Below are 17,632 nucleotides of genomic sequence, written 5' to 3' on the forward strand. Positions count from 1 at the left end.
CAAGGGGACCCACGCTGGAGCTGTCCGTTCCTGAAGGACTGCACCCAGTGTAAGGGATCCATGCTGCATCAGCCCATGAAGAACTGCATCCTATGGAAAGGACTCACAGTGGAGAAATTCTGGAGAACTGTCTCCCAAGGGAAGGAACCACACTGGAGCAGGGAAAGAATATGAGGGGTCCTTCCCCTAAGGAAAAAGGTGCAGCAGAGACAACATGTGATGAACTGAGCACAGCCCCCATTCCTTGTCCCTCCGTGCTGCCAGGGGAACGAGGTAGAGCAAATTGGGAAAAAAATTTAAGCCCAGAAAGAAGGGAGGTGTGGGGGGAAGGTGTTTTAGGATTTAGACTTTATTTCTCATTATCCTACTTTGATTTGAGGAGACTTCAAAAGGAAATTATAAAATTGCACTCTAATTTCCTGAGGTTTACACCATAATGCTGACAAGGTTGAAAAGTTCTACCCAATCCTGTCACGTGACAGCAAGGCTAAAAGGAAGGAAAACACGGGCCACAGAGTTAAGACAAATGTAGTAAATTCTAAGGTGAAAGACTTTGAGAAAGCTGTTTGTATTTGAAAATTTCATAATAAGGTTAATATCTAAAAATATTTAAATAAAATCATTTATGCAAACACATTAACCCAGAAAAAGCCAAAACCAAAACACAAACATTCAGTATGAAGATTTTTTTTTTACAATAAAAATTCTTCTAGGAAGTATATTAAATATGACAAGAGGAGGAAAAAATAGCATCTCACAATGTATATTCAAGGGCATTACATTTTAGAACAATGTCTTAGCCGTTTATAAATGATTCATGAAGAAATTAAATATGCTATTCCATAAGAGAATAATCTAATTTACAGTTTAGATGTAAGGCTTCACCATAACATCTCATACCCTTCACCTGGATCTTTGCTTACCCAACCTGAGTGACCTGTACTTACTCTCTTACCAGAGCACGGTGGTCCTCAAACACACAGGTAGTGTTCAGGTTTACTTAAGGTTCAACAAAAAAGTATTACTAGAAAATATTCTATTATTTTTTTAGTCACAATAAAAGCAAATTAAAAGCTAAAAGAAACAGTTAAGTTGTATTTGCTGGTCTAAGATTGAGGGAATGGATTAACCTACACCTTGCCAAAAACCAAGTATCTAGCAAGTATCTAGCTGCTAGTTATGTCATTGTATTGTTAGTCATTGTGCACAACTGGGAGGACACCACAATTCCAAATCACAGACTACAAACACAATGCATCCTTTAAAAAAATTACATAATTTCTGTGAGAAAACAGCTGGGGGGAAAAAATCATGACAACTATCCATCTCCATAGCTATCATATCTGTAAGAACTATATGCCTTACAGAGCTCCAGTTTATCCAAAATACTGAATATACTACTGAAAACAGCAATATCCCTAGTCTCCTTATGCATCAAGTACAAATCAGAGAAAAACACTGCCTCAAAATGCTCATTTTTAACCACAAAACAATGCCAGAAAACTCTTATTTGGACAGCAACACATTTACCTGGTCTTGCAGTTAACGTATTTATTCTGCAGACAACAGTCACAAGTACTTACTAAAAATACAGATATGTTTCCTAAAAGTAAAGTGAGGCTTCAAGATGACAAAGCTTTTGTAACAGTGCAGGGTGCAAATTCTCAGTATGAAGACATTCAGAAGATTTGTTGCTCAAAGAGGATCTTTTCAAACCCAGGTGGAGGTGTATGATAAAATTCACTGAACTGACAATCCAGAATGGCACTGTCATCAACTGCAGAGGAGAACCAAAAATAAGGAATTAGAGAAGGAACACTAACAGTTTGATCCTCTTTTAAACCATCTTAATAACCTGTAGAGTGTGCTCAAACCACAAAGAATTTCTTCAATACACCCATTACATATACACAATTAAAATAAATCTCTTCAATGAATTTCGTAAGGTCTTAAGCCAGGAGAGCAAACCATCTCTCTTTTCTGCTGTTTACTCGGTAATGGTTCCTCAGTGAAGTCAATGAAAATGTCTAATTTCACTAGGAGTGTTAGCAGAGCTTCAGGCTTCAGGCTATTGATTCCAAATTTTCGACTCCATTTCTCCAGAAATCTACAGACTAAGGCTGCTACCAGATAAACCTTGCAGGGATGTCACCTCTTCATGTGCATATTTTTCTGTTCCTAATTCTGTTGGAGTTTCACCTGTCTACAGTGGCTTTCTGGAGGTTTACAAGGTTTCACCATGTCTGCAACAGTGGTATCAAACCATCAGTTTTGGCATATGATCCAAAGACAGCTTCTTTGACTGCTTCTTGAAATTGGAAGTTATTGTGGTTTTTTTTTTTTACAGAACTTCTCCCTGGTTTTGACCCCCTGCATAATCTACCCACCTACAACAGTACTTTCAATGTAGAATATAAAAAAGAAACTGATGAGTATTTTCAGAGCAACACTTTTGTGTACTTCACTAGCAAATTGAAACACCCACCTAGTCAGAAAAGCAAGGTCTGTTTCAAAGACAACTTCTGAGATGAACGTGGCAGAACATCAACATTAGTTTAACCAAGAAAAGGTTCATCTTCATATTTTGGAACTTAACTATCTCAGAGACAAGGTTGGAATTCTTCCCCCTAGGCTTTGTGAAAACTCCTATCAGTGTGTTTGTACAGTTCTCTAGTACTTACACAGTGTTTATGTCTTGCTTCCATTAAAGTGCCTGAGGTACAGCTGCTGTAGGGAATAACCTTTAAGTTCATTTTTTTGTTTTATCTTCTCAAGCTTGACACTGTGTTTGCCTGATCTGCCACCTTCCTCTTAAAAAGATATCTATAGTTCTAGTCTGAATAGAGTAAATGTTTGAGAAACTCTCTTCTGTATAGCCAAATCCTTCCACAGGACTAGAAGTTCATATTAAATTAAGGACACTTGAAGTTTATACCAAGTAAGTAGTGTAAAAAAACAACCTGCAGGCTTCAAGTTATAGCTACATGTAGGAGACATGATAATTATAATGAAATTATGCCCACTTGTGGAAGAAGACCCAAAGAGCCTGGCAATAAAAGGTCACTGCATTCTCCAGGCATGGAACTTCTTGAGTCAGAGAAAAAAGATGAACAGTAGGCTAACATGCCACCGAGTATTTTCTGAAAGCAACCTTCATTCTTCATGCTGGGTAAGACCCCTACCAAAAGACAGGAGGATGCAGCCACACAGTAACTCGGCTGCTGCTGACGATGATGAAGGTTTTGCACGAGGAGCTGCCACCACAGCATTTTAGCGGCGCCCTCACGTGGCTGAAGGACACATCACAGCCTGACCACGTACAACCATTCCGCCCTCAGGGCTTGGAAGCAAGGGATTCACCAGCCACATTCATAGACTTCAAAGAGTCTACCACACATCTGGTGTGTTTTCTTCCTGTTCATAAAATTCCGTATCAGTCAAAATGTATCAAGATATAAATGGGAACATGCCAACAGTTCGTTAGGAGCCCACTATGAATTAAAAATTATCATGCAGCTAAGGGTTATCCTTACAACCAAAATTATTTTGGCTGCTATTTAAATGAGGCTCAGATAAACTGAAGATGGAGCTCCTGGAGCAGGTCCAGAGGATGGTGATGAAGACGATGAAGGGACTGGAGCACCTCTCCTATGAAAAATGGCTGAGGGAGCTGGGTCTGCTCAGTCTCAACAGGAGATGACTGAGAAGGGACCTCACCAATATCTATGGGTATCTGAAAGGAGGGAGCCAAAACGGTGGATCCAGGCACTGCTCAGTGGTGCAGAGCAATAGGACAAGCAGCAAAGAGCAGAAACTGCACAGGAAGTTCAAGAAAACACAAACAACAATTCTATTGGTATGGAACACTGGTGGCATTTATGAAGTATGGGAAATTAAAAGGCATAAATATCAAGCTTCACAGATAAATCAGATTAACCCACAAGTCTGCTATCTGCTTAATTTTTTTTTTTTACCTGGCAACTTTTAGACTGAGTGCAGCAACTCCCCAGCTTGCTGGATGTGGACACTATAAGCAGTGAGTAAGCAGTGCTCTTTTTCCTATTAAGCAGCATTAAAAATTAGTCAAAAATATTATTTTATCATTTCCTAGGTTTAAATTTTCAGGTAATTAATTGTTGTAGTTGCCAAGAATAGATGATTGATGTGTGTTACATTTAAATCAGAAGAATACACAGCTCACAAAACAGAACTGGAATGAAAATATCTTCCATAATGTGAAACAGTTTGAAAATCTCTGACTTACCATAGACCACTGGATAGACAGTCCCCCTGATTCCAGAAGCTGGGCAATGCATGTTCTTGCCATTTAAATATACATTTAATTCTACATGGTCATATGTAATGCCCTACAAAGTACAGAAAATTAACAAAAAAAAAAGCATCAACAAGTTTATACACATAAGACTGCTACTTAGCTTTCTTAGCCATAGGCAGATTTTAACACCATTATGCAAACCACAGCATCCTCGAAAATCTCACTTGACATATCCTGCCAAGGACTAGAAGTTAATAAGTGACCAGTAACATCTGTATTTTCAAATACTCAGGATTCCTTAGTGCCCATTCCAACTGGGATGCAGCACAGTACTGCACAATACACTTCACATCTTACTGAGTTAACAGAACAAATTTCCAAACTTCACCACATTAAAGAAACACAAGATGTTCAATGATTTTGAGTATGAGAAGGAGTATTGCAATCTTCTTGTTTGTACCTTCTCCCTGTAATAACTTTAATAAATAATGATGCCAGGAACCAAGTTCACCCTTCCATACCTCCATATGGAAACCTCTCTCAGCTCATTTACTCTGCTGGCAGCAGCAGACCGTGGTTTCACACACAACGCTATAAATATGCTGACCACAGGGCAGAAGGCAAACACTAACAAGATAGTAACTTACTCATCTGTTAGCTAAAGGACTTTCCTCACTGCTTTGCTATGTCTGACTGTGACAATTTGTGAGCTCATGCAGGACTTCAAAAATTTGTTTTCATGACAGAACAAAATAACTTGATACTTATGGAAATGAGGAAGTTAGCAGTAACACATCAGTTGTGTTTTTTGTGATTAGCTGAAGCTGTTCAGATCATACTAGTTCAGGAAAGCCTGAAACAAACTGCAACCCTTCAAAAAACAATTTCAGAAGGGGATTAAAAGACCAGTATTGTATCTGAGGGTTAAGGGTGGAGTTATCACCCCTAGCTGTTTGCAGCTTCTAAAGATGGCATTTCTAACCATGGCTATATAGAGGCGAGTTACCCAGTGTGAAAAAGAAGGGGGGATAAATGGTCTCAATTTCATTGCATTGCTCTCATGTATTTTTGAAAATACCTAAGAGGACATGGAGAAAATGACAGTACTAAAAAACCAACACTTTGAACAAAGTCACTTAAGGATGTTTTGAGAAACCTGAAATAGTAAGGTACAAAAAATTAAAATTTTCCCTCAATCATTTTTCCAGGGAACATTACCCCCCCCCCACTCAATATCCCCTACAAACTACAAAAGTGTGGCTAAAAATACAATTAATTTATCACCCAGGACCCATCTCTGCCCTGCTCTGTCTTTCTAATCATTAACCAGTTAGCTAAGGGTTCTTGAGTTCAGCTGGGCATGGTGCATAGACATGTAATGCATTCCAGCACATTATTTGTTCAGGCAGATCCCATCTCAAACAACATAAGATCCTCGTGATGGGAATGGTCAGTCAGGTAGATACTGAAATAGAGCACCAGAAACTAATTCTCAAACCCTGGTCAAGTCCATCCCTAATCAGGAACCTATCAATACCAAGAATGAAGTCCACCCATGTCCAGGCTGCTGATTCATTCAGAGATAACAGGAATTTATATCCCAGCACTTTCCAAACTGAAAGATGCAAACTGAACAATTTGGCTTAAAACAGAGCTGTAAATAAGAAGCATTTAGGTGAGGAAGTAAGAAAGCCTTAAGAAACTCACCACCACATCACCCTCCTGAGGAAGGCTGTTTGCTGGTAGCCTATTTTTCTCCTCATTGTTATAGTAGAGAGCTCCATCATTTCTTATCACCAGACTGTGGACATCTCGACCAAGTGGAATTTGATTCAAGTTTGCTTTCTGGGTTGCAACTCCTATACCCCAAATCCCTAAAATGTGATATTAACACAGTAAGAAAAAAACCATGTTATTTTGAAGACTGACTGAAGCAGGACAGCATAAAGAATTTGTTTTCTAACTAATGCCATGATGGTACTACCAGTAGGTATCTCCTATTGTGGGTTAGCTCTGGCAGCTAAGCACCATGCAACCAGTCATTCTCTTCCCCCAGCCCACTCAGGCCCTTGTGGAATGGAGAAAGAGAAAAGGAAGAGTAAAACCAAGAAAACTTGCGGCTACAGATAAAAATTGTTTAATAAATAAAGCAGAAGTTAAAGAGACAACAAGACAAAAGTGATGCAATGGCAATCACTCACCACCTCCCAGGGATAGACTGATGCCCAGCCAATTCCCAAGTAAAAGATGGCTAATCTCCCTAAATCCCCTCCTCTCCCATTTATTCCTGAACAAGACAGGTGCTATGTGGTATGGAATATCTTGTTGGCTACTTTGGGTCATCCACCTGATTCTATCCCCTCACAAGCTCTTATGCAACCCCAATCGTACTCACTGGAGGGGCAGAGTGAGAAACAGTCAAGGTTTTGGTGCTGTGCAAGCCCTGCTCAGCAATTGCTAAAGTATTAGTGTGTTACCAGTATTCTTTTGTTATCAGTATTGCTTTGGTGACAAATCTAAAACACACAACCACAGGATACAAGATAATTAACCCCATCCTGAGCAGACCCAGCACAAGTAGCCACAGGAAACTGAAGACAAACAGCATCTATCTTGAAAATGAAGGATCTCTGAGAAAGAGAATTGTAACCACTCAGCTTAACTTTCATCCCCAGAAAAATATTGAATACAAACTCTGAGGCTGTAGGTGGATACAAAAATTAAATCCAACTAGCATGGATTTGTAAACAACAAATTTTCCTTTTTCAGCTAGTTAGACCAGTCTTATGGAAAAAAAGAAAGTGTTAATATTACAGACCTAGATTTGGTAATAATTTTGAAACTCATACAACACTGAAATAGTCAAATGATGAAAACATGGTCTAGACAGTTACAGCAATATGAAGGCACGAGTGGTTAGAAAACTATTCCAGGATTACTCATCAGTAGCACCCTGTCAAATCAAAAAAGATGACTCAAGCGGGGTTTGAGGTTTTGCATTGAATGCACAAGGTCAGATACTGCTGTGTATTACCATCAATTACTTGCATAACATGACAATGTGTTGATGAAACGTGCTGCCAATCCCAGCCTGACAGGACTGCAAGCTCTTGAGAGGTTTAAAGTGACTAACTAGTTAGAGATAAAGCAAGTGCATCTGTTTTTATTTAAATATGAAGAAGAGCAGGTAAGTAGGAACAGTAAGTGGCACAAATACAGCAGTGGCTTGGTAAGCAGTTCACAGACCACTTGCTGAGCGTGAGTGTGCTCTACTGATGTGGAAAACTTCTGGATGTGTGGCATGTATGAAACAGATGAGGTAATCTACTGCTGCTGCAGCTGAAGCAGAACATCCATTTTAAGCACTGTACCTCAAGATAAATTAGGCTGACTAAAGATATTGTAGAAGAAACAACAAAATCAATCAAAAGTGTAAAAATTTTATCTATAAGGTGATAATGAAAAAAAAAACCCAACAAACTGGGACTTTTTAGTCTAGAGAAGACTAAAATGAGGCAAATATGTAAAAAACTTATTTTCAAAAGATGAAACTGTAGAATAATTTATTCTAACAGCAAGAATGAAAAAGTAGGAGCGTGATTCGACTTCAAAAACTTTACAATAGTCAGGGTGACCCCACAGATAACCTCTAATTGACTGTGGAGGGATAAAGTAAATCTTAGATTTCCAGAAGTAAGTCTTCCACAGTTCTCCTGCCTTGGGGCACAGGAATAGAGGAAAAAAGGCTCACAGGAACCAGGAGAGTTTATCTCCCATGTTTCTCAAGTGTTAAGAACATGGATAGACTATCTGTCTGAATAATGACCATAGATGAACAACACCTGCAATGGATTCTTCCCAAAAAAAGGATAATAAAACTGCCAAGTTGAATTGGATATGGGCTTACATGTAGCTCAAAAATAACCAGCTAGCTGGACTGCAAGGTGTTGTGGGCAGATCTGTGTACATGCTGCCTGCACTCTGACCCACCTGAGGGCAAACAATTCTTATCCAAGAAATTTCAGCATCAAGCTCCAGTTGACACATAAGGCCTGCCTCAGGACTAACACTTCCCTTCTTCTTCCCTCCCCACACACACTTCAGGAAAGCACAGCTTCATTTTCAGAGTGTCTGCTAGCAGCTTTTAAAAATACAGGCTGACTTTTCATGCCAGAATGCAGGCAAGCCTGGAGTGCTCTCTGTAGTAGTGAAGCTGACTGTATTTGTAGGAGCAAATAAAGGAACAAGGAGCTGAAAGGCTCCTCTGGATAAGGCAGTGTCAGAGTAAGTGCTACACACTTGATCTGAAGAGCAAAAGGTAGCACAAGGAGTATTACCTTTGCTTGGGCGAACTGTGCCTGCTAAGTGCAAATGAGGGTAGACAAACAGATACAAATATCACTGGATAAACTGCACTCCTTAAAAAATACTCCATAGCTACAGTGTTTTATGTGGTCATAAGCATTTATTGAGGAAAAATAATTTCTAAAATATGCCACCTGAAAAACATGCCTATAACAGCATACAGAACAATGTGGGGGCTTAGTATTTCCACTCCTTCAGTAATACCCTTACTATTATTTTTAATATTTTAGAGTCAGAATTAAAAAAGAAAAAAAAGAAATTTCCTTTCACACAGTAACTTACAAATCTCTCTAACGTTCACAAGTTCAAGGATGCAATTAGAAACATGCATGTGCTGAGCTTTTGAGATACTGCCACCAGCAGGCAATATAACACACCTCCCAAGTTTAAAGTTGTGTATTTTTTGCTGACTAACCTGTGGACTGGATTTTAAACTCAAAATAACTCTTGTTCTGATGCAAAGGTGCATTTGCTAAGCATCCTCCTGTGCCACATATTCTTCTGCCATTTTTAACAATGACGACATCCGTTCCTGCAAATAGAAAAAAAGAAACCCACAGAACTTCAAAACATTTTTAGAAACCTGAAAGCAGCCCTCAAAAGCCCTAAATATTGAGACCAGGATTTGTTACTTCTGCCCCAAGTAAAAGCTTTATTAGTCTGTGTGAAATATGATGATGGGCCGTGCTTTAAAGCAAGAGAAGGAAGGTTGTTTACAGGCTAGTCCATCTTTCCACTAGGGTTTATTTATTTAAAATCTATAAGCTGATCTAATTTTCACCTCTCGGGCTTTATGGCACCATGCTGATTATCACCTTTGCTTTAGCCACATCAAAAGCATAACTTACAATTTAGTCAGAAAGGGTTCACTGTGAGACCAAAGCCCTGTACTCTGTTCTCTAACATCCGACAAAAAGCATTCTGCAACAAGAAGGAAAAGCATATCGGGTAGAAATGATTGATGATGGAATTGCAAGGTGTTTAGTTAGTCTCTGAAATATTAGAAATGTGCCTGCCAATACAGAGAGGAAAAAATTCTCTGCTAAGCTTTCCTTCTCCATTGGAGCACTTCATGGCCAAGCACACGGGAGGCTGTGGCTAACAATTGTGCCCGAGCACCGGACCGCACCTATTCCTCCCCAGCTCTCTCCCGGCTCTGCTGCTGCTGGCCCAGATCCCCTCTGTCCTCAGCAAAGCCCGGGCACGGTTCTGTGGACAGCTCATGCTAAGGGTAATCCCCAAAAGAGCAGCAGGGTAAGACTCTGCAAGGCCTGGCTCCTTCTCCATCTCCACTGCCGTAACTGGAGGTGGAGTCTCCGGCCCTGGAGATGTTTAAGGAAAGGCTGGATGTGGCATTAAGTGCCCTGGTCCGGCTGACGTGGTGGCGTTGGGGCACAGGTGGGACCCGATGACCGCAGAACTCTTTTCCAGCCTCACCGATCCCGCGGTTCTGCGAGCTCAGCCCCTCGGCTCTGAACCAGCCGTGCCCACCCTGCCACGGCAGCCCCGCCGAGCAGCCTGCCGCCCTCGGCCTCCTCACGCACTCACTGCGCCCACCAACTTCAGTTAAACACGAACTGCTTCAAACCACACCCAAACCACGCTTCCTCGGTTTAAAAACCTGCCAATTCCTGCTAAAGAAGCAGCCCCAAGGCGACTTTCCCAGCGGTTACCCCCCGCGCCGTGCTCCGGGGCTGCGGCCCTGCCTGCCAGGGAGCCGCCCGCCGGCGGCAGCGCCCCTGCCCCGCTCACCCATGCGCTGCGTGTCCAGGTGCACGGCCGGCATCTCCTTGAGCGGGATGTGCCCGGCGCCGCCATCCCGGCACCAGGAGAAGCAGCAGAACACGGAGGCGGCCATGGCCGGCCGCACCCCCCGCACCGCGCAGGCGCAACGGCCGCCGCCGCACGGCCCCGCCCCGCCGCGACATGGCGGGCGGGGAGCGCCGCGCCGAGCGCGGGCTAAAGTGAAATTAAATTAAATTAGGGGAAAAAAAAAAAAAATCAACATTAGCGTCCCGTCCTTCCTCTGGAAATTAAAATCTAGTGGACAACGAGTGCAACTGCTGATCTTTTTTTCCCGCAGCTGTCGCCGTGGCGTGAGGCGGCCGGCGCCGCCTCCTAAAGGACGTATTGTACGTATGGACATACATATAAAGTATCTATGCATAATGTACATGCATAAATGTATCTATGCATATATACATATATAAAAAAAGAGGGCACTGATTATGATGGGCAGGTGGTAGGTATGGCATCAGCGAACCTCACCTGTGGAAAGGGACTCCTTCATGGAAATTTACTGCTCAGTTATTCCTGGCACCGAGTAACAAGAACCCCGTTTATTTTATGTCCTTTTAAATTTTTTCCCCCTCCACCTTTCTCTTTTTTAATTTTTGGAAAACTCAGATATGGCTGACTGAAATGAAAGGTTCACACAACCGGGCCTGCAGGTGCAGCTGAGAGTTGCGCTCTCTCCTTCTTTTCTAGACCTCTGCCCTTCCATCTCCGAGTCTTAATCCCGAGTGTTTGAAGAAGTACACTTTGCTCCTAGAGTACTTCTTCATGTGCTCAAAACCTCTCCTAAATTTACTCAAATTCAACTGCTATGACTGCTACACTGTGCTGTCACTGCACTTACTATTTTGTTGTTTTGAGGCCAGCTTTGTGTCCCTCTCACAGAGGTGGAATACATACCATCTAATAAAAAAGCTGTAACATATCTTGTGGTCTCTGGGTTACATGAGCATTTCCACGTCTATTTCTGCATTCATATTGCACACACAGCATCCAGAGCAGGACCCACAAACTGGGCTCCAACAAACACAGTAAATATTGATAACATGGCTGTGGAAGCCTACCTGTGCCCACTTCACATTTTTATTTATCTACAGAAAAATATAAAATAAATGTGGCATGGGCTGCTGACGTAGAATGTTTTGCAGATAGCAGGTAATTTTATTATTTTCATCTGAAGGCTTCTTTGTCTCCAAACCAGTTTGGAGTGAAATTGTTTCTCATTATTTCAATGTATTATTATGTGGCATTTCACCTAGAAGGCTCCCTTAACATTTTATTACACTATGAAGTATGATGTAAGTAATGTAACCCATGTGGTACTATGTTATCTGTCTTGTGGGGGCCAGGGGGTTAATCCAGATATTCAGAAATCCTTGTTAAAATAAACTTTCATAGCCACAAATCTCTTACTGGTCTGGATGGGCTGTATCAGTCACACTTACCCCCTTTTACTTGAAACATGAGGTGAAGTGCTGTCTTTCTCAAAATCGTGCCTAAAACCAATCTGATTTTAAGAGCAGCTTTAAAATGTTCTTCCTTTTTTTTATTGTACTTACTGTTACAGCCCATAAACATTTGGGGTCAAGAGCTCACTTCCTTAAAATATGCCAAATGGGATTAGTCTTGAACTTCCAAGAAGTAAATATTAGGTGGAAACTGATGTTTATTTATTTCATATGGAGGGCATCGGGATTCTTACTGGTAGCTTGTTGTTCACAAATTTAGTCTCATTTAAGTCACTGTGGGATTTTTATTGCCTGTGGGTTTGTTACAGTAAATGCTAAAAGATAGACGTTAATATAGTTTTAAAAATAAAAAAAAAAAAAAGAAAATGAAAACTTAGCTAGAGATTTAAGCTCTAAATGACTTTCTTGAAGGATGAGGTGAACAGTTGCAGCAAGATAGCACTGTATTTGTAAATGTGCTTGTCAGGCTGTTTATAGAGTGTGTGAGCACCAAAAGCTTTACAGTGCACAAAGAAGTGCCCCAAAGAAATGAAGATCTCGCCTTCAATATTTGGAAGTATAATTGTGCTTGGTAATCAAGGGTTAATTCAGCTTCTGCCTTACTTGAATGTTCATTTCTTTCACTTGGGGTGGCCAAGTATTTTAGACCCTCCCACACTGGATGCAAAATTATGCTCAGCATGCCTAGACATGTTTGCTGCTTGCAGTGTTTTAACTTTATTTCCTTGAACAGTAGCAGCAGAAACATTTTGTCTGGGAACCATGCTAGTAGAACACAACCACTCCCATCCATTTCACAAATGCAGACTTATTTGGAGGACCTGCTGAAGGAAAATGATGGTCATTGATTTGTTTTATTCTCTGGCTTAGAGCTTCATTCACGAAATACAACTGTCTCTCATTAGCCCTGCAAAGTACATCTACTGGCTTCAGACAAGTGTGTTTCAGAAAGGTTCCCTGATATGCCAAATTTGCAGGAGAGGGCAGCTCTCTCCCATTGTGGCAGCACACGTTACAACAGTGTAATATATGACTAATCTGTTCTCAGAGAAATAATTCCTCTTTGTCCTGCAAGTAGAAACCAATCGGACTTGCTTCTCCGCTGCCGTGTGCTTTGTGGAGGCATTAACACCTGTGAAAACCAATGTAAAAAAGTAGTTATTATGTATGTTGGAATGGATTTAGTAATGTCTCCATGCAACTTGCACAGAAGTAAATGATGGTGCAGGACTGGAAAATCAAGGTTTGTTTATTGAAAGCAGTCCTTCCACTCCCAGGGTCAGGTCTGTGGTTTGGAAGATGATACAGACAAGATCTCAGATGAAAAACAGGTTGTGCTTGTACTTTTGAAATCTTCACCATAATGAAGTTCTTGTGAGGATTAACTTTCTGGAGGAACTCCTCTGTTTTACACAGTTAATCTGACGCTTGCCAAATCATAGAAGAAATTACATATGGAAATTAATTTTGTTCCTCGTTGTTCTCGTTGTTTTGGAGGTCATTTCTCCTTTCCTCTTTATGCAATACAAGCAAAACCCACTGGAGCAGAGCTTTGATCTATAGGCAGTCCCAAACCTCATTAAAACTGACAGGGACGCTGGCCATGCTTTGTTCAGGAAGGAGCAATTGAGTTCTTTTATGGCATAAGATAGCTAAAAACGAGAAACTGCTGCCCGTGGCACAGGGGTGCACGGCCAAGTGGTGCTAAGATGAGCTAATTTGTATGAGCAAGCACTAATTTGGGGAAAGTCAGGGAGACTTTTCTAGGGACTGCTTGTGAGTGCAGCAGCAAGAGCACAGATTGGTTGCAGCTGTGTTTGCCTGTGTGCATGTCCGGGACCGGAAACACCACGCAAGAGCCAGCAGACAGTGGGAGAAGCAGTGGTGTATGGCCCTGAGAAAAAGCCAAGGGACAGCTTCTTCTGGGCAAGCATCCTGGCTGGAGCAGCAAACTTGGACTGCTGTACAGTTCTCCCTCCCATTTGCTTCCTCTGCGTGCAAGGAAATGGGACGTGGCTGTACATTCTTTGTAAATAAATAGGATTTCGCTAAGGAGCTGACTGAATTCATCATCGATTCCCCCCCACGTCCCTCTGCAGAAAAATCTGGCAAAGTGCTGAATATTAGTTAACTCTGTAGGTCAAAGTTCTGTATGCAAAACTACAGAGCTTTTCAGGACTGCTAAAATAGTCAGCAGAGACCCTGCACATATCAAGGCAGACTCTGAAATTCAGACCTCAAAACAGCAGTTGATCATTTCAGTTGCTGATGATCCTTCATGGATTTTTAATGCCTAGTATTTCTACAATCCATATTAAAAGTAGCTTTTATGGAACAATAACAAGAAACTGCTTTCTCTGATCCCTTGTTTGGAATGTTTAATATAGTCCAGATGTATCTGTTGAAAAGAAATGTAGTTAGATACAGTATAGTTGTGAAACATTTATATATCAGTAAGGTGTTTGATACGTGGAGCTGTTTTGAATAATTTATTTATTTGTGTTACCTTGCGGTAGCTTCTTATCAAGCTGCTCTAGGCTCTTGCAGATTCATGTCCATATTTAGGTACCCACAGTGACTACATTATCCACCTCAGATTGAGAGTATGCTTACCCCAGCACAGCTGAATAAAGGAGAGTCCTTCAAGAAGTCTCTGTCCTGAAGCTGGAGTGTATTCTGTGTGTCTGACACCTCTGTAATGGGAATTGAAGCCTTAGTGGGAAGGCAGGTTTGCAGCCAAGGCTAAGACTGTAAAATGCCCTCAACTCACCTCTTTTCCTGGAGCTTCACCCCAGGAGACAATTAAAATCCAACAGGTCTTTGGTTCAGAGGTGCTTCACTGATGTGGAATACAAATTTGGGAGGAAAAAAAATGCTGCTTTTAACTCCAGCTATATTTATCAATCAGTTCTCCTCCAGCAAAGCACAGCGGGTGCCTGGAGCCTGGAATGAGCAGCTGGTGTGGCCGAGGGCAAGGCTGTGTTACTTTTGGCAGCAGTGCTGGCAATAGCTGGCTGGAAGCATTTGTGAAATTATGGCCTGTGGGGGCACTTCTGGTTTATGCTGACGTGTGTGCAGGCTGCCACCAAAACAGGCCCTCTCACTGGCTCATCCTGGCACTGGTGTTTGTTCGGCTGCAGGATCAGCTGGCTGCCAAAACTGATCCTGCTGGAAACTTCTTTTCTTTTTCTTCTTTTTTTTCTTTTTTTTTTTTTTTTTTTTTTTTTTTTTTTTTTTTGTTAGCTTTCAGCTCTGTTGGCAAGCTGATCTGGCTTAACATGTGGCTGCATGAGTGTTGTAGCCAGCAGAGAGGAGGCCTCAGGAAAGCATGACTAAGGAAAGGGGAAAGGAAGGAATGATGACTTTTGCCAGTAGCACAGTCTTGTCTTGGCTTAACAGCCCCGAGAATCTGCCTGTCAGGGTAGAGTTACCTGTTACAACCTGAGTCACGTTAATGGCTTGCTGCCACTGGATGAGGAAAATCGTACTCCTCTTTTCTTAGCTCTTCTGACGTTAGACCTGGTGATTGTCTAAGCTTGCGTTGGGCTGATTTAAGTTGTTGAATCAGCACAAAACTCACCTCAACAAAGAGAAGGGAATAGCGTTCTGCTGACTGAGTGGGTGGAGCATCTGCAGAGGCTGGCAGAGCTGGGACAGACAAGGGGAGTAGTAGCTGTCAGCTCTGAGGTCGCTGACTGAACCACAACTCAAAGCTTCAGTCTCAGAAATTTCCTGGCATAGTGTTTATTAGAAGAGCCATGATCTGGGTTCTCTCTGTAGTTTAAAGATGACAGTAGATGAATGCCCTTTGTCTTACAAAAAATATGGTGCTTGTCTTGAAAATCTGGAAATTACCACTATTGTATAATTCCTTCCAAATTTCTACCCCTGTATTTTCAACCCTCCCATAACTAAGTGGCATTTATCCTAACACCTCCTTTCAAGCTGTCCCTCTCCTTTGAGCCTAGATTTCCCTTGGCTTTGTTTATGTATTACTCCACAGATCTACAAATGTTCTTTTCCATCAGCCAGAGCTTTTTTCTGAAGCTTCCACAACCAGCCTTTGATGCTGCCTTGGGAAGACACTGTGCTCTTGGATGCAGGAATGCGAGCTCATAAACAAACTGCTACTGAAAGTGCTGCTATTGAAGCTGAGAGAAAAAGTATAGAAAGATGGACTTGTAAGGGTGCAAAACAGTTGTGTGTGACTCAGATAAGAAATAGAAGAGTGACCAAATTCTATTTGATTATGCTCAGGACAGCCGTGAGACACTTAAGTAGAGTGCTGGCTAGGCAATGTTTCTGTGCACCAAGCACAGAAACCCTACTGTATGTTTGCCCAGAAGTTTAAGCTTTCCTCTTTGACAGAAGAAATCAAAGGCAAGGAGGAACAAGAACATTTTCAAGTGGACCTAATGAAGAGGCATTATCCCAGGCAATGAAGAGGCAATCACTCTTCCACCTACTCAGCTCCTTCGACATTCATAAGGAGACCAGCCCAAAGAACAAATAGAAAATAAAACATACTCTAAAAATATATTGGGGGAAAATGTTATACAAAAAATATGTGGAAACAATGAGTAAGAAATCTAAAATGCCATGTTGTTGTTAATCTTTAACCATAAAATTACAGAGAAGATTAATAGGACCCAGAAATTTTTGATATAAAAGTGGCTGTTGGGTAAGTGTAGACAAGGAGTACTCAGCAAATGTAAATGCACAAGCACTGGGATATCAGTTGGAAGCAGCTTAGGTGGCTGAGGGAAACTGCCTGGAATTACTTGTTTTTAATAAGCAGCAAACAAGATGCTCGACAATTGGAAACAAGCAGGCTATTGAAATACATCAGAAGGTCTCAGTTGCTTTTGTGCTGCAACTCTACCTGCTGGGGCTGTTCTCCAGTGGATAGTGGAAGAAATGCCTCAGTGTGTAAGCACTCTGAAAGGGATTTTCAAAAATGCTTGTCCCTGGTCAAACTGTTGCCATTGAGTTCAGCTGAGCAGGCAGGCCAGCTTGGGTGGGGCAGCAAGGAGAGAAGGTGAGGAGTAACTGATTGCAGTGGACTGGGGAAGCATAACCTTGTAATTCAGTAACGTTATTGAATGGCTTTTAAGATCCAGATTCCTAAATAATGAGAAGAAATATGTCAGATGTGCAAGGGAGCTTCATTTGATAAAAATACAATTTGTGATGTTCCTTGAGTGAGTAGTCCTGGAGGTGAAGTCTCCCCTGTGCTGATGAGTGACGGGACTGCAGTGGGTGCAGAGTAGGGGAGTGGGTGCAGAGGCAGAGTATGTACATATGAGAACAGCTTTTGATGTAGTATTTCACAAAGTCTAACTTGAAAATAAGTTCAGTTTTACTTTGATGTGAGACCTGTTCTGTTAACTGAGAACTATCAGAACTGCAAAAGAGATACCCAACACAAAGGTCCTCTGACATCTCAGCACTTCCAGATTCAGTTTCATAGTCCTGTAACTAGAATGCTCTTTCAAGTAGACATGGGATCTCTTCTGCTCCATTTCCCTGGGACTCGTCAGTGTTTTATGGAAAAGCTGCACTGGTTTTACAGGCCACGTGAAATCTCGAAGAGATTCACCAGCTGGAAACGGTATAACCAGTGTGTTCAAGCAAATAAGAATGAATCACTCTCCTTTTATGAAGCACATAAGGCTATCTGTCTCAAATTATGTTTTCTTTTAATAAGTGCTTTCGGAAGGTGGCAGAT

General features: G+C 41.5%; 1 protein-coding gene across 1 annotated transcript; it reads right to left on the bottom strand.

Moving 5' to 3' along the window:
* Window positions 1–532: 532 nt before the first annotated feature.
* On the bottom strand, window positions 533–10,538 carry SPRYD7 (SPRY domain containing 7). The gene is made up of 5 exons (XM_064715017.1): window positions 10,394–10,538; window positions 9,057–9,173; window positions 5,984–6,150; window positions 4,265–4,367; window positions 533–1,777 (listed from the first exon to the last, which is right to left on the bottom strand). The coding sequence occupies exons 1-5, from the start codon at window positions 10,497–10,499 to the stop codon at window positions 1,680–1,682; spliced, it is 591 nt and encodes a 196-aa protein (XP_064571087.1). The 5' UTR covers window positions 10,500–10,538; the 3' UTR covers window positions 533–1,679.
* Window positions 10,539–17,632: the final 7,094 nt, after the last annotated feature.

The sequence above is a fragment of the Zonotrichia leucophrys genome, chromosome 1 (genome assembly GCF_028769735.1).
Source record: "Zonotrichia leucophrys gambelii isolate GWCS_2022_RI chromosome 1, RI_Zleu_2.0, whole genome shotgun sequence".
Taxonomy (NCBI): domain Eukaryota; kingdom Metazoa; phylum Chordata; class Aves; order Passeriformes; family Passerellidae; genus Zonotrichia; species Zonotrichia leucophrys.